This window comes from Emys orbicularis, chromosome 17, assembly GCF_028017835.1.
Source record: "Emys orbicularis isolate rEmyOrb1 chromosome 17, rEmyOrb1.hap1, whole genome shotgun sequence".
Taxonomy (NCBI): domain Eukaryota; kingdom Metazoa; phylum Chordata; order Testudines; family Emydidae; genus Emys; species Emys orbicularis.
The window spans coordinates 10306127-10332964 of record NC_088699.1 but is presented as its reverse complement, the minus strand read 5'-3'; the positions used below and the strand labels follow the sequence as shown (position 1 = coordinate 10332964).

At 38.4% G+C, this 26838-nt stretch overlaps 1 protein-coding gene across 2 annotated transcripts in view; it reads right to left on the bottom strand.

Moving 5' to 3' along the window:
• The window catches only part of NLK (nemo like kinase), a 107903-nt gene extending 81597 nt beyond the window's left edge, over window positions 1-26306 (bottom strand). The window contains exon 1 of one of the 2 annotated variants that reach the window (XM_065418124.1): window positions 25158-26306. In XM_065418124.1, the coding sequence (XP_065274196.1) occupies window positions 25158-25615 (458 nt within the window). In that variant the 5' untranslated portion in view covers window positions 25616-26306. The remainder of the gene's footprint in view (window positions 1-25157) is intronic. The other variant, XM_065418125.1, reaches the window with a different exon arrangement.
• Between the last annotated feature and the right edge of the window lie 532 nt (window positions 26307-26838).

Genomic DNA, 26838 nt, shown 5'->3' with positions numbered 1-26838 from the left:
TTGGGGAAGACAGGTTTGAATGCAAGCTAATACATTTAATGGTTAACTTTAAGTTGAATCTAAAAACACACATATTTAGCCTTCTCTAAAACCAAAAAGGCATTTTTCACACGAAGGGGTTAAGCAACTTGCTCTTCATGATATACTTCAAAGGTAAGCTTTATTCACATCTTGTTCAGCTGCCAAATGCAGACCTCTCCAGAGCTCCTTTTTCAACTGTAGATGTCCTAAAAAGCCTTTTAATGTTGCACTCTAATCACCCCCTCAAGCATGTGTGCCATTATCACTTATTCTTTAAAAATCAGAGCTAAAAGCAAAACTGATTACTGAAAGAAATCTGTCTCCTTGAACAAAAATTGATTCAGAGTATCTAACTTACAAGAAAGGATAGGAAATTAAAGGGATACTGTCATGGTTAATGCCTTTAAAAATGTTTAATTTGCCTTACTCCATGGAAGCTTAAAACTGAAACCATTTCCAAATCAAGTTTATATTTCTCCATTTACGCAACTTCTTCTGGCAAGCTGCTATGCTCCAGCATTTTCATTTACCTCCTGATTTACATGCATGAATCTTGGTGACACCAAGTTATTACACCATTTAGGAAGTCTATGTTCCCATTTTTCCCTCCATTCCTTAAAAAAGACAAATTGATTAAAAGAAAAAAAAAATCTATCATTGGCATAATTCTATAAGATGTGAATTATGAAGCATCACTAATATGCAATCTGTGTATATTAAAGGTATTAAAAGTCTACTCGTTTGTTCCTATTTTAAACAACCCTCAACATATTTGAAGACTTATCAGGTTCCCCTTAAGTCTTCTTTTCCCAAGACTAAACATGCCCAGTTTTTTTTAAACCTTTCTTCATAAGTCAGGTTTTTTAACCTTTTATTGTTTTTGTTGCTCTCCTCTGGACCCTCCCCAATTTGCCCACATCTTTCCTGAAGTGTGGTGCCCAGAACTGGACATAGTATTCCAGCTGAGGCCTCACCAATGCCAAGCAGAGCAGGACAATTGCCTTCCATGTCTCACATGCAACACTCCTGTTAATACAACCCAGAATGATATTAGTCTTTTTCGCAGCTGTATCACACTGTTGACTCATCTTCAATTTGTGATCCGCTATAACCCCCAGATCCTTTTCTGCAGTACTATCACCTAGGCAGTTATTCCCCATTTAGCAGTTGAGCATTTGATATTGCCTTCCTAAATGTAGTACTTTGCACTTGATTTCATTGAACTTCATCTTGATGAATTCAGACCAGTTCTCCAATGTGTCAAGGTCATTTTGAATTCTATAAATGTCTGATAAAGTTTATTAGCTGAATACCAAAGTCCCACCTAAGAGATTTCCCAGTGGAAGTTTTCAGCACCAAAATCTGAGACTAACAACTTCTATTTTAGCTTGGTAGTTCACTTTTAAATTTAAAGAGCAAGTCAGTAGATATTTTAAACAGATTATGATGAATTTGGTATCTACTCATGGGCCATATATAAACAGACTGAAAACTATTTTAGATGAAAAACTATATACAAATTTGTAATTTCAGAATAAATACACAACTTTCACTTTTTTCTTCTTGGCAGCCCTTTTTGAAAGATTTATCTGGATCTGGAAGCTACAGTCTAAAAAGAGCGTGGAAGGGCGACGGGACATTATTTTGAGTTGTAAGTAGTGGAAACAAACTCTTTTTTCAGGAACTGCTTGTCATTTTCATCTTAAAGAAGTAATTATAAAATTTAAATTAAATTCTGAGGACTTCACTTCTGGTTCACTCCTGGCAATCTCTCGCTCGCTCTCTTTTTTTTGGGGGGGGGGGGGGGAGAAGAGATCTAAGAAAGCCATCATATCTTCATGAACAAGCCCGTTCTCCATTTATTTCTGGGACTATAAACTGATTTCAGCATAAGCAAAGAAAAAATTATTTTTAGGTGAAGGAAAATGCCTTCCCATTTCCAAAAAGCTGTTCTTTATACAAAATATACATCTAGGGATGATCTGCACAGATCCCTTGTCACCAGCTCTAGAAAATATTTTTTTCATGGCATGCTGTATCATCAGGAAACTTATTGTCACTAAATAACCTAAAAAATGGGAAGTAATCCGACACATCCAAGAGGAATAAACAGCATACCAGATAAGTTTTTATTTATAGTTGTTTGAATAATTATCACTTCTACTAAAGTAAATTCATTTTCTGCATCTCATACATTAATCAGTTATTTAAAATTTGTTCCAAGCCAGGAATAATTTAAATTGCAAGTGATGCTTTTTATTTTGGCTGTAGCAGCTGGGGTCATTACCACTTCGGTGACAGTCTCCTTATCTTTTGTCTTACGATTTTGAGGTTTCATATATTCGCTTTAGAAATATTCACTATTCAAGATCCCTTAGTGGTTTATTGTTTTATAAAGCTGTGTTGGTGACCAAAACTGTATAGTCATCCTGCATAATGCCAAGAAACAGACAACGAAGCGTGAGTGTTGAACAAGCATATAGTAACTACAAACCAGCTGTTCAGCAGATGTATTAGTCTTCATTCAGTAGTATTTAGTTCCTTATTCATCTCTTTGTAAAGGCTTCAAAAAAGCTTCCAAAAAGAGCATTCTTCTTTATATTCAGAAGGTAGCTTAGGAAGTGCATAGATACTATGGTGACAGTTACTACAAAAAACCCTAAGAGAGACAGGCAGGATGTTGTAATGTATAAAATCCTGGATAGACTGACATATGCTGAGAGAGAGTTTGGACCAAATATTTTTCCAATTCTTTCTATTTCTATCTCTGACAGACAGCCTGATAAGTAACACATATAGTTCTTCATCACTTCTAACAATATAACATACTGCAGATCAACTGATTCAGAAGTCAGTAACTGAAACACTGTGGGCTTTGAAAAAAAAAATCTCCTGTACAATCTTCAGGTGGAATGAATTGCTTATCTATCACAATCAATTCTCGTATTCTCTACAATGCTGCTGTAATCAGTAGCTGAAGTTCCAAAACATTTTAGCATTTTAAATGTCTGGATTTTAAAAAGACTATCTCTGGGACAATGTGCAATAGTTAAATCTAACAGCATTTACATTCCACTGATGGAAATTTAATCTAGCAACACTATGCATCAAGTTGATTTGAATACCTACTTCCTTCTCCTCCAGTTTAACTTTTTTAGACTGCTTGATCAGGAGCTTGCCTCTCAGTAGCTAAAATATCTATTATCTTTGTGGAAAGGAAAGAGAGGAAGGAATCCTGCCTACTGAAGCTCCTAATTCAGGATGTTAGGTAGCAGGAAAAGACTATGAAAAAGTAAAGATAGTAGACAACACAGCAGGGGAGGGGGAACAAAACACAAATGAAGAGTTATTTTCTTGTAAAAAAAAAAGTTACGTATATAAGATAGACACACAGGAAGAGGATGAACATTGAACACAAAATAAACAAGGAGAAAGGGAAACTGAGGAAGAAAATGGGAAAAGGAAGAAAATAGCATTCAGATTAGTAAGACATGTATACGTAATTCCTATATTTCATCCTTGAGGAGAAAAATCAACAATTCTGTTAATTTGAGGGAGAAGACAAAACAAGAGGGAAGTGATGATAGAATGCTGTTGTTGACAGGAGTCGAGTCAAATTGCTGTTTACTTTTGTGCTTCTTACTAGATTAATGGAATGATATTTTAAAGAACTGCATGGCGCAAGGCACAGTAGCAGCTAATGGCTGTCCTCTCCCTCAAACTTCAAGTTCCGTAGTGGTTTTTAAAAACCTTAATTTTCCTATGATTTATACCTAACTGTGGACTTACAAGATATGATTAAATATCTACAGACTTCTCCTGTCTGTAGGCACAAATGTTTACATTTCTTTTATAAGAAGACAGCATCATTGTTTAATTATTGAAGCTAGTACAATATTTTAAAACATAAGCATTCTTACTTAAAGGCATTTCTTACACCATATTGCCTATTTAACTGCAGAACATAGAATTTTAAGTGTAATTTATTTCACTGAAATTCAAAACACTTTAATACTCACAAAAATGCATCAGTGAAACTAACCATGTGTGTACACAACTCAGTCAACAGCAACATGAAATGGAAACTAAAATTCTAAGTTGAAAGTTCCAATTATAGACTCTTAGAAGCGGTGTTATTTATCCTAAACAACAGAGTTTTTAGACTGAGGTAGAACTCAGTAACTCAAAAAAATTAAAATGACCAACCTCTGAAACAGATGAATCAGACGGTGTTCTCACCAGCCATACAAAAACCCATGAGATTAAAATATACAGCAGAGTTACTTCACGCATAAAAAGGGCAGATACGGAAGGCAATACTGAAAAGTTGATGTACAGTTTATTCTCCGCTAATAAACAGTGTGCCGCCCAGAGGTATTTCCAGTACTTACATACACAGAAAAGGATAACGTCATTCAGAATGTCCTTATTTCTTTAGTTTCTAGCCCCCAACTCCTCTCCAGCTGCTGAGACCATTACCAGGATAGCGTCCCCAGACACCAGTTTAGAAGTTTTCATTCTTTGTGTCAGGCTCTGGTTAGTAAGTGCCAAAGATTTGTAGCAGCAGAGATATTAACAAGGCTCTGGTCAATTTTACGCTGCCACTGCCTAGCAAAACTGAGAAAAGCAGCAGAAGCACTGGAACAATGTGTCTTCAGTCTCAGGTCCATTTGGTCAAAAACTAAATGTTTTGTGAAAACGTACATGTTTCAACACAGATTTCATCCAGACAGTTTCTTGGGTCCAGGATTGGGATGGATGGACAGAGACACACACCAGAACTTGAACCTTGGTCTCCCACATCCCAGGCTCGTGCCCTAATCAACAGGTTACAATTTACTATTGGCTATTCTGAGGTGGTTGTGTTCTTTGTCTGCTCAATTATTTTTTTTTAAATGTTCCAGTTTCATTCCAAAGCCAAACAAAAAATGTATCTCAAAACCTCAACATTTTTTGGGAAATTGTTTTCGGGACAGCTTTAATTCCTGCCTCCCTGTCTAGTATTGTCCATTAGATCACGCTGCCTCAAGAAGTTGAGAAATTCACAGACCAAGTTTTCAATTCTGAGAATAAGAATCCCTTCCTCCTTCAGTAAGGGCAGAAGGAGAGCTTCAATTCAGGTTACAGTTTTGGGTGACTCAATATTCAGATCCTCTAGACTCTCTAGAGCTGTCAAGGTCCAGCAAAGAGTGGGATGCAAGGACCTGCTTATTCCTGACTTTTCAAATGTAAAAAACAATTAGAAAGATATTTGGGTACATTTAAGATCATTTTTATATATCAAGAAGTAATTAAAGGCAAAACAACAATATTTTTGCTGTCCACTTCATCTCTAAAAGAAAAAGCAGTTTCATGTTTAGATGGAACTTCACGCCTGATTCAATACAAACTGAGGTATGTAACAATATATACTGACTTCTTGTTTTGAGCAATACCAACTATGGCAGAGACAATATTTGCTTTACTATATATATATATATATACTATCAGACTAGTTATGCATAATCATTACTAATATGTGGAATTTGAGCTATTCATACTGCCTCAAAGATTGGTGGCATAAAATATTCTATAAACCTACTAGTTCAAGACGTAGACTGGATCCATTTGGAGAAAGTAATATGCTTCCTTGCCTTGCATGGTCATAAATTCACAAAGTTCACCTACTTAAATAATTGTACCTACAAACTACTGTATGTAATACAACCTCATGGAGGATATTACAGTAGGTATTCATTTCCCTTCCCCCTTTGATTTTGTTCTATAATTCAAACTCACTACTTGGATACTTCCCTCGCCCCCAACTGATTACTGGCATCTTGCAGGTTAAGTGACTACTTATGTTTAGTTTCTAGAATTAAAACTGAATCTTTCAACATATGTTTCATTGTGTCAGACCTTACAATGATCAAGAGAAGATAACACATCAGCAGCTCAGAAGAGCCTGGATTAACTTGTCATGGTGACTAAGAGGTGGGGGGCAAAATAAATTCCGTCTGTTCATAAGGTTTATGAAATTTACAGGGAATGTTACATTGGAATCTCTCTCTACAGCAATTTGAACCTAGTTACAAAGATGTGATAGTATGACTAATATACATACATCTATTTTGGAAGAACTTCTGCTTGCTTATACAGTATTTAGATTTAAATACAGAAAAACATGTAATACGCTTGGTCATTATAGTTGCTTGTGCCAATGTTGGTTCGTGAACATCTTAAGAAGTTCATATGTTCTCTGAATTCACAGAAACAGGAGCCAATCAACAGAAAATTTAAACAATTAACTTTTGTTTTCCCTTAAATGCTGTTAACACTAAAGTTCCTGGAATGATCATCTGAAGGAAACTTGTGTTACAATAACATCGGCAGGTTCTATCATTTTCCAAGATACCTCTTTTTACTTATTTTCTTGTCTATTCTGGATATATTCACACTATTAAAACAGTAGTCATGACTTGATAAAACAAGTTAAGTGATTGCAAGACCACTAAGTTTTGGTTAAAAGCTTTGCCAATACCATGAACCTGAGTGTTTTTTACTTCAGATTTATCACACATGGGATAGTTTCAATGTAAAATTATTTAATCTAATTTTAGCTCAGACTTTTCAGCTTTTCAATAAACAATCAATTTTGTTCCTCCATTTCATTCAATTAAATTGTTCTTTAAATGGCAATGCCTTTTCTTTGCTAAAGTTTCCAGTTCCACTTCCAACTCAGGTTTTTTCCCCTCTTGTATTGCCATGCTTACCGTTTGCTTTCCCTATGTCTCCCATAATACAGAACAAAAAAACAAAACAAAACAAAAAACATCAAGGCAAAAAAGTGAGCCTAATTTTATCTTTCAGATATTACAAGCCTGGTATCAAAAGTAAATTTGTCTGTATCATTTTTTGGAATTTGCTTAACAAAAGCTGTCGGGAATTATTTCTTTTCAGACAGACAAATCCTTTCTGGCTTCACAATCACTGTCTGCTAGGTCTACTTCTCTCAAACTCTGAATCATAAAAATCACCCAGTAAAATGGAAATGCAAGACAACTGTTTGTTATCTACCTGCTACCCTAGATACTAATTACTATATATTCTTGCATTGATTTTGCACATCACACAAATAGGTATCTGAAACCCCTATGTTCATAACCAGAAAATCGCTTTTCCTTTTGCATTTACTGTATTTTACTTCACTGTAGCATCTTAAGAATATAAAGAATATTTCTCCAAATACCCACTTCTCCATTCATTTCTAGAACCAGCTTCAAGTAACTTACAATGCATATTATTCTGCAGCAGCATGAAAATAGCAGCCCTTCACATAAAATGCATTTTAGAAAGTGGCTTTTGTGCAACTGACTTTTTGACCTCTACAGAATCTTCAAAATCACCCAGGAGGACTTGCCCTAAAAGGGAATAGGGCATGGAATGGAGGGTCTGGTTCAGGCTACTAAGTTTCTAATAAGCAACTAAATGGTCAGTATTTTTAAGAAGTCCGTGTATCTGACGCTATTAAAAATAGTATTTGTTTGCGGTGTTGGCAGCAGAAACAGACCTATTGGTCACTCACAATACCTCAAGGCAGTTGCAATAACTTCCACAGGTAAGGATTCTAGTCATTTTAACCTTTATATCCTTGTGGAGAAAGAAGGAGATCTGTATTATTTTTAGGACTATCCAAGGTGCCACAGGTTACCTGTTTAATATTATCCTGCATGACTGGAATGAGTTAAATAAAAGGAGACTGTTGGTGGAAAACAAACCGGAAAGCAAAGTTAAGGTAATCTACAGAAAAGACAAAGGGTTTTTGAGGAAACAATGTGGAAGATACTCTTTGGGGAATACCTCCAGCCTAGCTCCAGCTAAGTTGGTAAGGTTTATTTTTCCCAGACCTGACTCTAGGCTCAAAGGGGATAATAAAACCGTAAAGATGATGGCCTACGGAAGAAGTGGGGTTGGGTAGGTTGTCAGTGTAGCCTGTCTCTCCCAACACAGAGATGGAGGTAACTGCGCTAAAGGGAACTTACAAAAACTTGCAATTAAACATTACAGTGTAGACAAATCCCTTGAGTATAGGCCTTTTTTGTTTTAACCCTGCATGCTATGTATCTTTGGGTGAATAAATAATGCTTTGTTTTGAAGATGCTCTTTTAAAGTCACTTTAATCAGCTGCAGTCACGGGCTCCCAGAAGAAGAGGGCTTACACTTGCCAAAAGGACCTATGATGTTAACTTGGTTGGGAAATGGGGGGTGCTGCCTCCTACTGATCCAGTCCCACAGTAGTTGAAAAGTGGGGTTCAACCTTTGAGAGAGGTGCAGGAAGACAGTCCTATCACCTCAGGGATGCACTTAGGAGGGATAAAAGAGATCTAGGGGACAGCTCACCTTGTAACTGCAACCATCCTTCACTTTATTAATTACAAACCTTCTGAAAATCTGAGGAGGTTTTTAAGTCTCATTGGGAGAAAATGGGAAATGTGACCTTAGAGATCTCTTCATACAAGTAGGATCTCTCATCCCTGGATGTGGCCATTGCCCTTAAGGAACAAGCCATGTCTACTAATAGAAAAACTCTATTCCTTGCTTTGTATGGTTCCAATACATGCCATTTAGTCCAGCTAGATATTTAGAATTTTGGAAGTATATTAAGCCCTACTTAAGGTGGGTTTGTGTTGGGGAGAAACAGGGGGAACGGTAGCTCTGGTGGTACCAAAGGGAGAGTTGCTCCAAACAAAGAAAGGGAATATTAAATTACCGTTACAGCGTTAGTCCCAGATTAACATTTTGGTTTTGGGGAGAGAAGAACCTAAGCTCTACTGCAGTCTAAGTTCTTCCTACCTGCAGCCGCAGAGGGAGAGAAAAGTAACAGATTATTCAGGAGCAGCAGCTTGGGGGGGTGACAGAGAAGTTCTCATAGATCCATCTCTGCCCCCAATGATGCAAGCAGGATAAAGATCCAGTGCTTTGCTCCTTTCTTATCTGAAGACAATGCCCCAAATAAATTTACCTTAGTGTAAGAGCTACCTTTTACACTGAAGTCCGGATGAGGAATACACTAATCCAAGACACAAATTTAAATATAGTAAATAAAAGCTTGTTTTATTAGAACCAAATTTAGCTGCATCCCACTGAAACCTGCTGGTCTCTATTATACAGATTATTTAATCACGAAACCAACGTTATAGAAAACTTTACTTTATGTTAAAGAAATCCTTCCACATCTCTCTCTCTTTCTGGTGTCTGACATTTGGATCTTGTTTCACATGTGTCTCTGCTGCTACTTTTAGGAGAATCTCCAGAAGATAATCTCCTTTTAAAAATAAAATCAGGATTACATAGGTTCCGCTAAACAAATGCTGAGATTATCAACAATAAATAGAAAAGATTGAGCCACCTAACAATTTTAGTCAGTAGCTGAGAATCCATTTAAAACCATAAAATGATAGCCATTTTACTTCCTAGAGACTAGGATTAGCCAATGATGCCTTTTTTAAAAGACAGTTGCCAATATTTATACGGCATGGAATAATAAAAAAAAAAAAACTATGCAAACTAAGTGGGAGATGTTATCTGCTTTCAAGAAGTATGCTACCAAATAATTAAGATCAGAGCCAGAACACTTGCTTGACTGTTAGTTCGCCAACTGCATGAGCAACCTCAGCATTACTGCTGCCAAATCAAAGATGTAGTCCATTCTCAGGCTACACTGTTTGGAGGGGAAAGGGAACTTTAAGTTCACTACCTAGTGGTACGGGATAATGTAGCAAGGATGTGACATGGAAGAGGTTAGGGATTAAAACTAGAAATAATGCAAGTCCAAAATGACAAGGAGGCTGAACACACCACCTTCCCTGACCAACCCTTTTTATCCTTTGCTCAATTTTACATATATTTATATTTCCTATTTACATATAGGAAAGGAAGGGAATGGGAAAACTATGTTCTAATGTCCAAAGATTCCAGATGCCATTTGAACCTATATGACACATTGTAATGTCCACACGGATTTGCAACAATTCATAAGAAAAGAACACTTTTATTACATACTTTTCAATTATACTGTTAATGCCATCAGAATATACCACATGGTAAGATGCTAAAAAATTATTTATCAGCATGTATCTTCTGTAAACTCAGTAAGCTATGATCAGTGTAATGTTAGCTACAGCAGCTTAAAGAGTATTAAACCTTTAAGTCTCAGATGCAATGTTTCAACTCTGTAAACTTCTTCTAGGTGTCTACTCCTTAAAGAAAGCCACTACTAGGACTTGGGACTTTTCAGCTTCGAAAAGAGAGTACTAATCATGACTGGTGTGGAGAATAAATAAGGAAGTGTTATTTATGCCTTCTGATAACACACGAACTAGGGGTCACCAAATGAAATTAATAGGTAACAGGTTTAAAACAAACAAAATAAAGTATTTTTTCACATAATGCACAGTCAACCTTTGGAACTCCTTGCTAGAGGATGTTGTGAAAGCCAAGACTATAACAGGGTCAAAAAAGAACTAGATAAATTCATGGAGGATAGGTCCATCAATGGCTATTAGCCAGGATGGGCAGGGATGGTATCCCTAGCCTCTGTTTGCCAGAAGCTGGGAATGGGCGGGGGATGGATCACTTGATGATTACCTGTTCTGTTCATTCCCTCTGGAGCACCTGGCATTGGCTACTGTCGGAAGACAGGATGCTAGGCTAGATGGACCTTTGGTCTGACCCAGTATGGATGTTCTTATGTTGGTGATCCTGCTTACTGCCTTTATCATTAGTTTTCAGACCTCTTACTAAGCACTTTAAAAAACTTAATACAGTAACGTGGAGGGTTCACAAGCTGACCAAAGGCAGGACATTTAATGTTAAGGCTGACATAAGTCTATCCTTAATTCAGCCATTATACACATACATTGCATTAGCTAAAGACATAGCATTAGCCTTCCTTTAATGCTGAAGCTGTTCTAACAGCCTGTAAAAATCAAACCTAGCAAGTCATGTACAAAAATGTAATTCTTTCATGGAAGCTTGAGCCACCTGAAATAAAGTTTATGTTTGTCCAACAGTTTGGAATGTCTCCAACACAGCTGTTCTGATCTTTTGTAAAATAGCTTATTTACCCTGATAGAGTTGTTCCAGTCTACTGTTTCACTTCATATTTAAGATGTACACAGTAGTACAAAAATGCATATTAAGTAGTTATGAAATTTAACAGTGAATTTTTAATAAAAAATTCTTATAAAAACAATAACTCCCAGCCAAAGATCATAGCAAAAGTATATTCCCCCACAAGTGAGAAGAATGATATATGATGACAGCCTAAACTAAGATGGAGGTCAATGTACAGCTAAAATATTTACACCACTCATTAAAAGTACCAGCCCCTTAAAAATCCTGATATTACTAACTTGACCTCCCCCCGCCCCCATGAAACTACTTCCAAATTAATGCACTTTTGATCATAGACAAGTTAGAAGTTTCAGTGGAAAATGTTCAGTTTTGTGAATGTTTATCTGTTTAATATTATGTGTTGTCTAACTTAACAGTAGCAAATTCAGAAATATTTGGATCACAACAAAAAAATCAGTTGACTAGAATGAAGTTTTATAGATACAGACCTGCCTTTAGTCAGTTTGTTTGTTTTTCCCTTTAAAACTATTAAGGTCCCAACCCAACACATGATCTGCCAGCACAGACTTCTACCGTGGTATTACGGTAATTCCAAGCCCATGTCTAAGATTTGAAAGGTATTAGGTAGTTAACAAGGCAGTGTGCTGTAAACATGTTAACTGGTCAAGTTAAAGGTTTTAACTTGATCAGTTCATCACGTGTTAAAAGCACACTGCTTTATCTATACTAGACTGTTAACATGTGGTAGCTAGCACATTAGCTAACCTCTTCCAAACCAGAGTCTAAAGGCCCTAATGACTTCATTAGAATTCCTTGCTGGTGTAAAAGTCCACACCAGAGAATCCTACTGTAGGACTGAAGTATAAATTCTTGTAGTGAATATTAGAGATATTTGCAAATTATACACTACATGGGAAAAATCCTTCATTGATGCTTAGAAAGGTAGGCAAGCATGAACAGATATGGGAAGTCTTACTGAGATCTGCTTCTTTTTGCAGGGACCATGACTTGCCTTAGGGGAAAAGATTTACAAATAAAATTCCCCACAAAGAACAGTGAACAGTCAGGCTAAACATTTAACAGCATAAGTGATGAAGCATAAGTGAGGGGGCCTCTGATTGGCAGGCAATAGTTTGACATTAAAAAAAAAACAGGTAGTCTTAAACCATGCTTTGGATAAGATTTATCTCCTAGAAGGGAAACAGACACCTGGAAGTGCAGCTGTGGCTATTATGCAGGCAGAAGAGTGCACCCACTTCCCCATTGCCCTCAGAACGGCCTGGCCATAGAGCTTTGATTGTCTACATGTTTAGAAGCAATGACTGCTATTTTTTCTTCCCTTTTTCAACATACGTCTATGTCCTAATTTAAGCATGCTGTTGGCAAGCTTCACTTCACAGATAAAGCACACGATAAGATGCTGGGTGATGTTAAAGAATAGTTTTAACTTAGAATTAGTAAGTGAAAATACATTTTTAAAAGCTAAGATTTGTTGGGAGTGTTACTTTAAATGAACCAATCATACACTTTTCTACTAAACATTAATTTTTCCATCCTCTTGTATTTAGAACTGCACATAATTACTTTGATATGCATCACCTGTAACTATTACCCATTCTTTTTCACCACTGCTTTCACTGATTTCTTTCTGGCTGCCTGTGATTGTTAAAATACTATTATCTATAAATAAAACATTAACCACATAAACTTCTATCCTTTACATACATATTTACACTGCTTGTCACAAGCCACTTGCATTTAAACTTCAATTGCCTCACTCAGGGGTCTACTTTACAAAATTGGGTATAATAGCTAGTTTGACTCACAGTAAAGCAAAAGACTTACAGCCTCTACTAAACAATGTACTTTAGAACTACATAGATGAGGTCTTACCTACACCTTCAGCACTCAGTTGTCTGCAGAACAATTAACTAAAACACAAACAATTGAGCACATCCACACTAGCCATCTTAAAGTGCTGTAAAGCTTGCCCTTGTATCCAAAGTAGAGTTGCCTTACCCTGGTTCAGGAGAGGTAGCTGTCATCTTTGACAACTGTAAGATCTGACAGCTGCCTCAGCCAACGAGCCTCCCTTCTCTGTCCCCATGCCACATCCCACACTTTCCCCCTCCCCAGAAACATTCCCCCAAGCCATGTTTCTCTCCACCTCCATTACCAGACCAGAAATGCCTTTCTCCAACTCTGCAGTTTCTCAGCCCCTCCCAGCTTACCTCCCCAGCTTCCTCACCATGATCCCCCACTCCACTAATTCCATCAGCTTCATCTCGGCAGGTTCTCAGCCAAGCCACTAAAATTTCACTCACTAAGGAAATTTGACAGCTAAGGGAGATGACAAAGATGACAGCTCTCAGTGTTGGCAGTGCACCAACTGTGCTAGTGTGTCGCATCCACAATGGCATTCTAACTGACTGAACCTCAATCAATTGAGACTTTACCCCCAACACAATACTGGGGTAAACTGCAATGATTGTTGTCACCATAACAATCAACTGAACCACTTTTTTATGTAGACACGTTGTGGGATAGGGTAGAAATAGCATGACTTCCTCTAGAGGTAGACAAGGCTTAAACTAGTGCTTGTAAATCAATTCTGCAGTCAAGTGTACACTTTTTGAATAATGGATGACATTTTAATTAAGGAAATTTTCACGAAGTGTTCCCTGTCCTTATAAAGATTTTAGGCTGATTCAAAACTTAATATTGTATTCCAATACACACGTGTGTAAATGTTTTATTATACTCTCACACACACACACACACGTATGTGTACAAATAGTAGTTACCCTTTGGGAAACAATGGCTGATTTACAGAAAAGGAGTTTAACAACTGAATTATTTGGTACTGAGGAACACAGAAGAGTGAACCTGATGATACTATCGCATCAGCTCACAATGACTTTTTTTTTTTTTAAACACAAAATCTTAAAGGGATGTTACACTAAATCATAATGTGTGCTGTCTATGCTGTACTATATTCTAAAAAGCTCACAAACAAAATCAAAAGTTCACCAGATAGATTTCATAAGAATGGCCATACTGGGTCGACCACAAGTCCATCTAGCCCAGTATCCGGACTTCCAACAGTGGCCAAAAACCAGGTGCCCCAGAGGGAATGAACAGGACAAGTAATCATCAAGTGATCCATCCCGTCGCCCATTCCCAGCTTCTGGCAAACAGAGGCTAGGGACACCATTCCTGCCCATCCTGGCTAATAGCCTTTGATGGACCTATCCTTCATGAATTTATCTAGTTCTTTTTTGAACCCTGTTATAGTCTTGACCTTCACAACATCCTCTAGCAAAAAGTTCCACAGGTTGACTGCGTTGTGTGAAGAAATACTTTCTTTTGTTTGTTTTAAACCTGCTACCTATTAATTTCATTTGGTCACCCCTAGTTCTTGTGTTATCAGAAGGCGTAAATAACACTTCCTTATTTACTTTCTCCACACCAGTCATGATTTTATAGACCTCTATCAGATCCCCCCTTAGTCCTCTCTTTTCTGTTGCTAATCCTTAAGCAAATACTTCCTCTCATGTCTTCAACATTGGAGATACTTTCACAGATTTGCAAAGAAAAAGAGCGCTCCTGCCGACAAAGCCGCGTTCACACTGCCGCTTGGGTCAGCAAAACTTTTGTCTTTTGCGGGGGGCGAGGGGTGTTTAAGTACCCGCGAAAGACAAAAGTTTTGGCAACAACTGTGCAGTGTAGACATACCCTTAGTGTAGGAACATTAGTTACAGCAACGGAAGCACTCTTCCAGTGACACAGCTGTGTCTACAATGGGGGTTTTGTCAGCATAGCTACATCGGTCAGAGGTGTGAAAAATCCACACGGACATAAGCACCTTCCATTGGTGTAGGCTACATCTACACTACAGGGTTATGCCAGCATAGCTATAGGAATGCAGCTATACCAGTATAGTCTTTGTAGTATAGACATATCTGTAAGCACAAAAACTAGAGCGATATCTACACTATAGCTTATGTTGGCAGAACTTATGTAGCTCAGGGAATGAATAACACTTTTCCCCCCCTCCCCCTTAAGTGACAATTTACACAGACATAAGCACCGGTGTGGACAGCACTATGTCGGCAGGAGAGCTTCTCCTGCAGACATAGCTTCTGCTGCTTGTGGAGGTGGTTTTATTATTCCAATGGGAGAGCTCTCTCCCATCGGCATAGAGCATCTTCACCAGACGCAATGCAGCTGCGCCCTGCACATGTAGACAGGACCTAGGATTTACAAAAAAAATCAAATCTAAACATTGCACGCAAGCACACACTACATATTAATGGTGGCAAAGAGTACAGAAAAAAAAGTTGATGGAATTTTTGTCTTGATTATTAAAATCTTTCCACTAAGATAACAGCCCTGTTCTATAATTGTATAACTCCTGTATTCCTTTCCCTGCATGTATTTTCTTTCCCATCTCACCTCAAGTCTTACACCTTGTTTTTGTTGGTATTTTTAATAACAAATTTTGCAATAACTATTTGCTCCATAGTTGCTACCAGTAATTCCTACAGCCCAGCTGTACTTTAAAGCATGATTTCATGTTTTAACATTTTTGACACTCTAGGTTTTGGTTTGGTAGGTTTGTTGTTTTGGCAGACTACATTTATATCAAAACCAAGACCGCTCAAAAAAAAGTTAAAGTGACAACCATTTTGTTTAAATGGCAGCTATAAAGCACATCCACGTAACACTATTATCGCGGCCTAATTACTGCAAAAGCCCAAATTAGATTATTATAAATTCAGTCACTAAAATTCCCATGTTTATTCAACATTATAGTTCATAATTTAAATGTTCACATGTCATAAAATCCAGCATTATTAGGTTCCCACAACTACTTTAACTGGGTCACTTAGCATGCTACTAATGCATATGTTGTTAACTTGTGTCTAGTATATGCAAAACTGATGTTACCAAACTAAGAATAATATAGTTTTGGATTTTCTGACATTTCTGCATTTAAATTCTCAACCTTATTACTTTGGTTCATGTGCAATAGCTACTTTTATTTAGAAAACTAAATTTCACAACATTCGAATGTACACTGAATGTTCTCATACATATACAGAGTCACACACTGAAACAAGCACAATTTGTTCATTTCACCTAAGCTCATGCAGTGGGTCTCCATCATAATCTTTACAACTCTAATTTGCAAATAATTAAAGTTACTTCAGTACTCCCTATATTAAGTACTGTACAGGGAATACAATGATTATGAGATGATTGACAATATTGGAATGGGTTGTAATGGCAACCATGTAATCTGAAACGCTGAACCTTGGTTTGTCTGAAGATAGATCTACTCCACAGGTAAACTAATAAAAGCATTTTAATCTTCCTACATAAAAACAAACTGAAGAATCTGGATCATGCGAAGTGTTTGTACGGTGTCCTACATACTCTATACCAACCCAGAAAAGGGGTTCATTCCCCACCCCACGACAAGTAGGAATAATCAGGGGAAAAAACCACCTTTGTTGCTCTCTTTACAAAAGGGGCTTGCCAGCTGACAACACTCTATTGTAAACTTTTGAGTAATGAAAGATCAAATATGTACACCACCTGGATAACAAAACCACGACCGCAAAAATTGGGAGCAATGTCTTGTCCAGTTCAAAACCAAAAAGTTAACGGGCAAGCTACTTTTCAATATCTTATACTAGGCCAGATAAGCAGAACTTCAAAAGCAGTCCTGGAAATTCAAAACAGATGAGACTATATTTCCATATATGAGCCTGCAAAAACACACAAACACACACCCCCAACCACCTCCCACACACACACCATTCTGCGTAGCATAGCAAACATTCAAGATTCCACCACCCCCCGCAAAAAAAAGTTAACATATATTTAAAGCTAAATTTTGACTCATAGCACCTTCTGAAATGGTTTCTAAATATTCCAATTTTAGAATTCTATTTATTTAAGATATTCATTTTAACAACAAAAATTCAGCCTTTCATGGAAAACAACTCAAAATGTTACCTCATATTTCATATCCCAGACTCACAGGTAAATAGGATTAAGTTTTTAAAAATCCTACCCAAGTGGATTAAGGCTAAATGAGTCCCAGATATAACAATCACAAGCCAGCTCAGAATCAGACATGTCAACAACTTCCTCCCATCTCGCATCCCAGCCCCTGGTTCCAGAGAGCATTAATTCTGACTCTCTTCTCTCCCCCAGTTCCATGGTTCTCCAAAGAAATTAGGCAACTAGCATACCCCACAACATAGCCTGGTGGCAACACGCATGTGCCACACAAACGCTTGTTACTCTGCTTCACTCTTACCACCCTGCCTTGGTCTGTTGCTAAATGCTTCATGCATTTTGTTTCTTCTAAAAGTGGACAATTTAATTGACTCAAATTCTGTTTTTTGTGTATTCTCTCCTAAAACTCCTAAGTAAAAACAAATTAAGAGCTAAAAAAAAAAATGCATTAGTCGGGGAACGGGGGGAGTCACATCTGAAATATAAATATCTTGTGAAAACCTAATTTTGATTCCCAATCCAGTTACAAGCTGTTCAGCTATAACATTTGCAGAGCTGAGCTGAAAGAACAAATATTGGATTCTATCATGTGCTGTATTGCCAACATGCATTTACATATGGATACAAACAATATAAAGACTTGCAAATGGTGTAATAGAACAAAATGGCATATGAAATTAGTCATGAAACAATGACCTGTGCATAACTTACTGCAAACTGATTTGCCTGAAAAGAGTCTCACTCACCTTTGAGAGGAAAAAAAATATATTGTCCATATTCCCTGTTTTTTATGCCATCTTGCAAGGCAACAATTCAGACTTTATTACTTAATATGTTATCCAGTTTCCAGATAGTTTCTTCATAGCTAGTAAGTGGATATAATAAGGAACTATGCCAATGCCGAAAGAAAATTTTTTCCTGTACAACACCTCATGACAAACAAAAATATTTAGAGATGTCATGTACATACATTTGATTTAATTCAGCAACACTAGGGAAAGATTATATCTATGTTACAATAGGTTCTCTCTTTTCACAAATGTTGGGAAGTGAAATTTTGATACATAAGGAGCATCTCAATTTACCCAACATAAAATTTAAAGAATAAGATCATGCTACCATGATGTATTTCTTTACAACCAACAAGCAACTCTGAAAATCACAACCCTGATTTATTTAAATATAGCACTCCTTTCAGCAATACCAGCATACCCATATAAGGATGTATACCCATTTATTCTTAAAGCGTGGTGGTCAGTGTTCGGTACAATATATGCACTGCTCTGTCATGTTCTCATTGTCAGCACTGCATCTTTTGCCTCAGGCTTCCTCATGGTTTCCTCAAAGCACCAATGATATGAAACTGACATAATATCTTAGTTAAGAAATGATGATTAGCTGCATTAGATGTCTCAGGCAACAAAAGAATTTATTATACCATGATACAAGTACAGGAATGCTCCACAGATAAATCTCTAATGTAATTTTCAAGTTTGAAGTGGTCCCACCCAATGTCTTCAATCCATTCAAGATAGCCTGCTACTAATACAGAGTTTCTGCCTAGATGAACAATTAGTGGTCACATTTCAAACCTACACATTAGATTAAAGTAGAAGTCAGGAAATTGTACTACAACGTCAACGCCAACCTCAGTATCTCATATTTCTGGGTGTTCTGAACAGATCTTCACACAGCAAGACAAACTATGGAAGCAGTAACTGTGATAATATGCTTTTCTATCAGAAACGTGTATATCAAATTTTCAGATTATGGTATTGCTCTAGACAAACCAGATAAATTCGTTGAATGAACTGACATTTATAGATATCTAGAAGAGAGAATTATCAGCAATGCTGAATGTAATACCCATTTTTCTGCAGTTGAGTTTTCCAGATGTAAACAAGCATTTGGTCAGGAACATTTTTTAATTCTACACACACGCACCCACTTTTTTACATTTTATTTATACACTCCTAAACAGAGTTCTAGAGTCCATCATGAGGAGAGAGAGTTTTACTGGGCAAAACTGATATTTTATGGCATATTTTGAATAGGGGATTTTTCTTCAGAAAAAAAGAAGAAAATTAAGTTATATACTTGGCAAAGACCAACTCCAGACCATTAGTCATATTAGTACTTTTTTCAATAGTCTCCTTGGAATTGTCTCAGGTTTGCTCAATTAGCGTGTTTTGTTTTGTTACAATAGTTTCAGCAGTGGCCTTCTCTATGGATAATATGTTATCAGTATGGATTACTACTTCTATAGCCTCCTACGGATACCTGGCTATATCTAGTTGAGCTAGCATTTCCTGTTTGCGGTTCAAGTATTACTCAGCCTCATTAGCATTTAAAACTCCAAGGAAAAACTTTCAGCTAGGTTTTCTTTTATGCCAATATTGGAAAAATCATTCTAGATTATTGCAAAGCTGCAGATGAAGTAATTGAAAACAAAGTGAGTAACCGCCTTCCCAGATGTCAGTCAACACAGGAATATTTTTCTGATTGTTAGAATCACTTCCTGATTCATTTGCAGAATGGATAACATAGTGTTTGCTAGCAGGAAAAAAAACACCACCACTATAAATGTGTCTCCTGGTTCTTACAGGTGAGCTTTGTGTCATTGGAAAATTACCTTCACACAAAATGGCTCCACAAAAGCTAATGTCTGCAAACATAACAAAACTCCGCTTGAAAGCTGTTTAATGAAAGCTTTTTAATCATTCAACTATCTGCTGAGTTTCCATACTTTACTAAACTCGCTCTAGGCTTTAATAGCTTGGATTTGCATTAACACCCAATGCAAAACAGCATCCTGGTTCCCATCAGCACCTGGACACAAAAGGAGAGTTTATCCTACACTTGTTTATAGGATTCTGAACGTACAGCCTCAATTGTTTGTTCTACTATACCCGCCAACATATTTTTTCCAAAACAAATAATCTGTACTGTACTCTCAGCACACAAAACTCTTTCACAAAAATATTAAAAGGTTATCAGTTGATTCAAGAAACATCTTCATAGCTGGAGCATTTAATATCAACGATGTACCTCACTTTGAAACAAATTTCAGGCCCACATTTTATCCACTTAATATCAATTACAAATAATCATTTTTTCAATAGCTACTTAGTATTTGCTTTAACCATTTCAGACCTAAGTATGGGCCAGGGATCAACTGCATCTCCTGACTGTCCTTATCTTTAATACAGTTTCAAGCTACAGTCCCATCTTTATATGAACCAGACCACTTGGTAAGCCATAAGGGACAGTGTTAACCTTTAGGATTTTTTTTTCAACTTGAAGAAAATGAACACTTTAAAACTCATTTCACTTTGACGCTTCAAAATTGGATTGGTCTTCAGTTTTATAGCTTATCTGTATACACATAATTTGTATACAAATATATGTTGACATCCTAGTGCCTGAAGTTCAGATGCACCAGTGAGAGGACATTACATTATACAATGAGCTGGAAACCATATACATCCTCTTCCATGAACTACACAAAAATACAAAGTAGTAGTTGCCACTGTTCAAATCTATGTACTTAAAATGTGAATGCTAGTAAATTAAGCTATCAAGTTTTTAAGCTTTTTAGAGTTTGTAAGTTTTCTGTGCATTACATTGACACCACTTTAAATTTGGACTTCCCTCCAAAAGCAATCCCTTACCATCACCTTTTAAGAAACTAAATGGATTTCTCCCACACACCTTAGGAAATCGACCACAAGTAAGGATGCTGTATCCTCATGGATATGACATTGGACTGGAATTAAGGAGACCTCAGTTTAGTACCCAACTCCACTACTGGCCTGCTCAGTCACTTTAGGCCAATCTCTTCAAAGCCCCATGCCTCAGTTTCCTCATCTGTAAAATGGGGATAATGACACTGACCTCCTTCCTTTGAAAAGTGCTTTGGGATCTACAGATGAAAAGCACTATTTAAGATCTAGGTATTTACTACAGCTACTAATGTTAGCACCTTCTAAAACACTGTTCTCCCTCCCACACACAAACCCCTGCTCCCCACATATGCAAGCAAACTGTCAAAATCACTTAAGAAGGTTTCCCAACAGATCTTCTCCAGCACTGGTTCCTCACCCTTCCGGGAGGGATGCTCCAGATACTACTGGAGCTATAAGCATCTATAGTGTCTCCTGACCACCATGAAGTGTTCCCAATCCCTTTATGTCTTTCACCTCCTATTGTGGGAGCACGCTGGCAGCAAAAACAGATCCAACTCCCACGAGCAGCACAAGTAGTTACTCATTTGCTCTCCTAAGGGGCTCGCTGGCAGCATCCATCCCTCATCATTGGCCCAGGGTGCAGTGGGGTGCTCTGCAGTGGCTGCTTCAGCTTCTCTACATCCATCCTGGGGAAGCTTTACAGGCACTAGCGTTTTCTCTTCCTCTCTGATACCAAGCCCCTGAGCCACAGCCCCCTTCTTTGTAGGGGAATCCCACCAGCTGGCAGCAGGTCTCCCTAGCAACACAGAAGCACTCCCGTGGAGGACAGCACCTTGTGCATGTGCACATTCTAAGGATGTACCGGAGTCTTCCAAAAAACATATATAGGATGAAATAGGGAATACACACAGAACTTTCACTAAGGATAAAGATTTATAAGACAGAATTTTTAACAAATGTAAGTTTGAGTTTACACTGATCCTTTAAAGACCAGGACATCTGCAAACTGCTCTGTTTTAAGCAAGTTACGTTATAGTCCTTGGACTATTGGCAAGTTGACAACAGAGACCTCAGTTAAACACATTTTAGATGTCCCTGGCTAAGGCACTTTTAAACCCTTCACTGATTTTAACAACTTTTTTTCGTAAGTACCAGTCTTTGGTTAAGTTACTGCACGTACCTGTTTATTCTTTACTAAAATGTACTGGACCCTGAACAGTAAAGTGATTTATTTATGGCTATTCAGTCTGTTGGAGATTCCTTATGGCTAAGCCAGCTAAATTAAGCTTATTTCAGAATCTACCTGTAGTTGAGGGAGATGACATTTGTCAAGGATACTCAAATTATGCTGCAGTGGTGCCCACATAAACAAGGATATAATCTGTGTATACGGACAACAGTAGCAGTACAAGTCTGAATGAGATAGTATGGAAAACACTGAAGCATGATGCTTTGACAACTCATGAGTGGTGAAGTACAACAGCACACTGGCTGCACCAAAACATCAGAGTACCAGCCAAATAAACTAAAACCTTTGGATGTAAACAAAACCTAACAGGCACTGTTAATTACAAACATTAATTCAATTGTCAAAACAAAATCTTTACCAGCCAGCTAACAGGAAATTCAATACCTTTACAAAACTGTCCACTACTGATAACTTATTTCACTAGCTACATTCAGCACCAAGATAAATCAAGTCCCAGTTGACTAACTATTCAGTGATAAATCTGAATGGTAAATTGCAGGATTACTTCTACAAATATCTCATCTACATGCAGAAGTAATACCAATTTCCTTCAAAATCACATGCATTACTTTTTTCAGCAATTAATTAGTGCCACTATGTGTTTAGGAAGAGAGAGATTCATTATATAAAATTAGTTTAGGTTTTATTACAGCTCTCAGGTTACACAGGTACCAAACTTACATTTTTCATATCTAAATGATTTTAGGTGATTTCATGTAGATAAACATAAATTATAAATGCATTCTTATATTTTAAAACACAATTTGCTTACATGCTAAATCTTAAATTCTGGATGCATTTCACCTGCAAGCGATGATAACATCAAATGCCAAAAGCAGAGCAAGGACCACTGAATTATCTCAAAAAGAACAGGAGTACTTGTGGCACCTTAGAGACTAACACATTTATTTGAGCATAAGCTTTTGTGGGCTACAGCCCACTTCATCGGATGCATAGAACAGAACACACAGAAAGAAAATATTTATACTAAATTCTGAGATAATTGTATGTGCAAAACAGGAACTAATTGCAAATATATAATTTAAACATAACTAATTGCTCAGTGCATAGGAATATACTAAGTTCCATACTGGATAATACCTGTGCGCCACACTATGGTGATCTTAACCATTTTTAATTAAAAATTTCACAGTTTATCTTGAGGTAAATAATGAGATCACAATTCTGCAACTGAAGCCACACTGGGAGACCCTTCCATCTGCATGGATCAGGGCTAAGTTAATACCAGTGAAACATTTGGCCATCATTCTACTGTAGTCACACAGTCAACTGCTATTTCAACAACATATTTTCCTTTTTCTTGCTGTCATTGTTAATGCTGAAATACTTTACTATTTACTCTGCATCTTTATTTCATCAAAATGAAATATTTACAAAGTACTAAAATAACAAAAGCAGGTCTCTTTTTGCAGCTTGTTTGCAAACAGAACAGACAAAACAGAAATCTAAGGAAATCCATACAGTAGAAATGTATGTATGCACCAAATGATAAAGAATAGGATGTGATCTTACATAGTAGCCAAAATTAACAAAGCCTACAGGAAAGTATATTCCCAAATATAGACATAGATATATCTCGAGTAATAAAAAACAGGGACAGGTGGAAATAATCTTTGGATATATCTTTACAGTGGACTTCTTTCTCGTTATCTTAAATTTAAATCACGTTACACTGAATAGTGGCAAGAACACCTGCACTAGGGATACAGTAATTCAGGCTCTTTATAAACGTGTCATCTCTTGACTTTGAAAAATTAATATGTCATTAATTTACAGTATGGAGATCTCGAAATTCAAAGTTTTCTCTTAAACAGTAAAAATGCAGGTTAAAATATTAACTCAGCCCCTTAAGGCTTATCTAGTTTAAGCCACAAGTTTTGTCTTCTTAAAAATATGATTTTGTAATGAATACATTTGTCTGGATAGTTTATCAATCACCTACCTTTAAAAAAGAATAAAGTCTTGTTTTTCAAAGACTTCTACTGTAAAACACCCAGGAGCTGCAATATGTACCAGCATACAAAGACAATCAGAGCTTTAAAGGGTGCAGTACTTTTAATTAAGTAAAATGAAATTATAGGAAAGCTGCTAAGGCAGATGTCCCTTAAATGACACCAAGAAGTTATATTAAACAAATACAGTGAGAAGTTTTGTGGAGTCACGCCACAATTATATGCTTGTGACTTCATATCTGTGATACAGGAAGTGTGCTGCAATATGCCTGCTCTGTCAAAAAACAAAACCCAGACATACTGCGTGTTTCTAACGCATCTTCAAGTCAGTGGTAAATTTGTTGATTTAAAATCAACACATCATAAAAATGAAAAATAAATGCTGGTTTTCTTTCCGTGACCCTGGAAAGGAGGGCTAAGGGGAATTAAATAGGCTAAAGTTGGACTGGTCACAAATTCTATTTTAAGAGATTAAGTTCCAAAAATAAGATCTACTGAAATAAGTGGCTGGGGAGAAGACAGGACATTCAGAGGTACAGTAAGATAGAAATACCCATTTATGAGGAAAGTGCAAAGTACAGGGATCACTGTCTTAGGTGGTCTGTAATGTGTTACTGTAGAGCAAATGTAGCCTGCTCAACTAAAATCTTGGCAGGTGTCTAAAGAAAAAATTAATTTTCACATTTCCCATTTGAAACTCTTAAGTCTAAAAGTATATTCTATTACTCAATTGTTATCTAAAATTGATATTTTGTTTTAAAGCTGTGCAGTTCACCTCTAAGGAAAACAAATGCCATTTCATTCTCGTAGTATAAAGTTTTTAAGGTAAGTATAAATATGTTGCATTTGTCTCAAAGTAACGGTGTCATCCAAAAACTGACTTGGTTTATGGCATGGCCTAATGGTACGAGATTGTTGCCCCACAGAAACAAGTGAAACCAACTTTCTACAATAGATATGAATCACTAAAAGCAATTTGTAAGTAAGTAGCTTTCTTGTATTCAGGCCCAAATGACAAAAATGAGTTATGATTTGGCAAATAATGAAAAGGAAAAATTGGCTGAGTTTATTTTCGGTACTCACCAGACAACACCAAAGGCTCCATATCCAATAGGTCTGTCCGGCTCAATATCCAGTTGCTGTTGTGGATGATGTGAGTGCTGATGATGGTGCGCTTTAACTGCAGCAGCTGCTGCAGCCTGTACCTGAGCAGGGGCCGCTGCAGCTGGTCCAGGGGCCTGACCCGGTGCCGGTGATGGGAAATATGGCTGTTGCTGCCCTGGGTTTAACATGGCCGCAGCGGCGGCCGCCGCTGCGGCGGCCGCAGCTGCCGAAGAGGCATGCTGCTGTACGGGATGTACCGCAGCCGCAGAGCCTGGATGCAAGTGATGTTGAGGGTGGTGGTGGTGATGGAGGTGAGGAGGGGGGAGGTGAGGAAGGTGGTGATGATGGTGGTGGTGGTGACCTGCTGCAGCTGCAGACGTACCGCCATTGTAAGCCGCCATCATTTTTGCGTTGGCTGTTGTGCCACAAAGAGACATTCAAAAAAATGCCCTTTGACTGGATAACAACTGGGTCAAGCTGTCATTTGGCCATAAAAAATGAAATTTGCTACACTTTAAAAGAAGTCAGGTTTCATCATACACGGCCCACCTTTAAAAGCATTGAGCTCAACTAGCTTCACATCTCCATCAAGCCAAACAATCTGACGAATCTTTTCACGTACACGTGAGCCTGTGCACCCCAAACCCCCCTTTCCCCCCCAAGAGTTCTGCCGTGGTTGGCTACTAAAACTCCATCCTTGGGTTGTTGGGGCTTTTTGCGCCAGTCTTTAGAAATAAAATTATCACTCCCCCTCCCCCCCGGAGAAAGGATTTGAAGTCACCCCCCTGGAATAGTTTGAGAGTATTGACAAGCCTACCCCTTCCATTCCCACATCCTCTACGTCAAAACCTTCACAGAGATCCCCCAAGCCTTCTACATCACTTCCCTCTTTTATACCCCCACCCCCTGAAATAGACTAAAAACTTGGAGGCTTGCAACTTTCCCTGGAAAGACAGAGAAGCGCACTGTGCACACGCACAGAGCAGCCAGAGAAGGGATGAGAATCAGAAGGGGGAGGGAAAGAAGGGGATAAAATAAATGGGGGGGGGAAACCAAGATGTGAGACCGGAGGAGGGATGGAAGAAGGGAGAGGAAAAGTGACAAATGAAGGAGTGGGGAAGGGAATGAGAGGAGAATAAAGGGGGGAGGAGAAAACGAGGGGGGGAGATGAGGCAGAGAGGCGGCAGGAGCCCCAGCCCCTCTGTGGCTGCCTCCCCGGGGCCCTGACAGCCTGACCCAGTGCGGGGCGTGGGTGGGGGGGAGCCCGGAGGCTGCAGCCCCCCCCTCAGGCAGGGAGGGGAAGGAGCAGGAGCCGGGATGGGGGGAGGGGAGAGGGTCTCCCGCAGAGTGTGTGCGGGAAGGAGAGGAGGGAGGGGGTTCTCAGGCCCCCGCCGCAAGGCGCCGCTCCGCCCCCCGGCAGCCGCCGCCGCCTCCTTCTCCTCGGCCGCCCGACCCGCCGGCGCCGCCGCCGCCGCCGCTGCTGCTGCCGAGACTCACCTCCTCCCGGAGCCCCTGAGCGGAGCGCACAGCGAGCGAGCGGCGGGCACGCGCACCCGGCCTCCCCTCCTCACCACCCATGCGGGGCGCGTGCCCGACACCCGCCCGCAGCCAATCGGACCCGGCCCACCAGGCTCCGCGAGAGCCGCCCCTAGCCAATCAC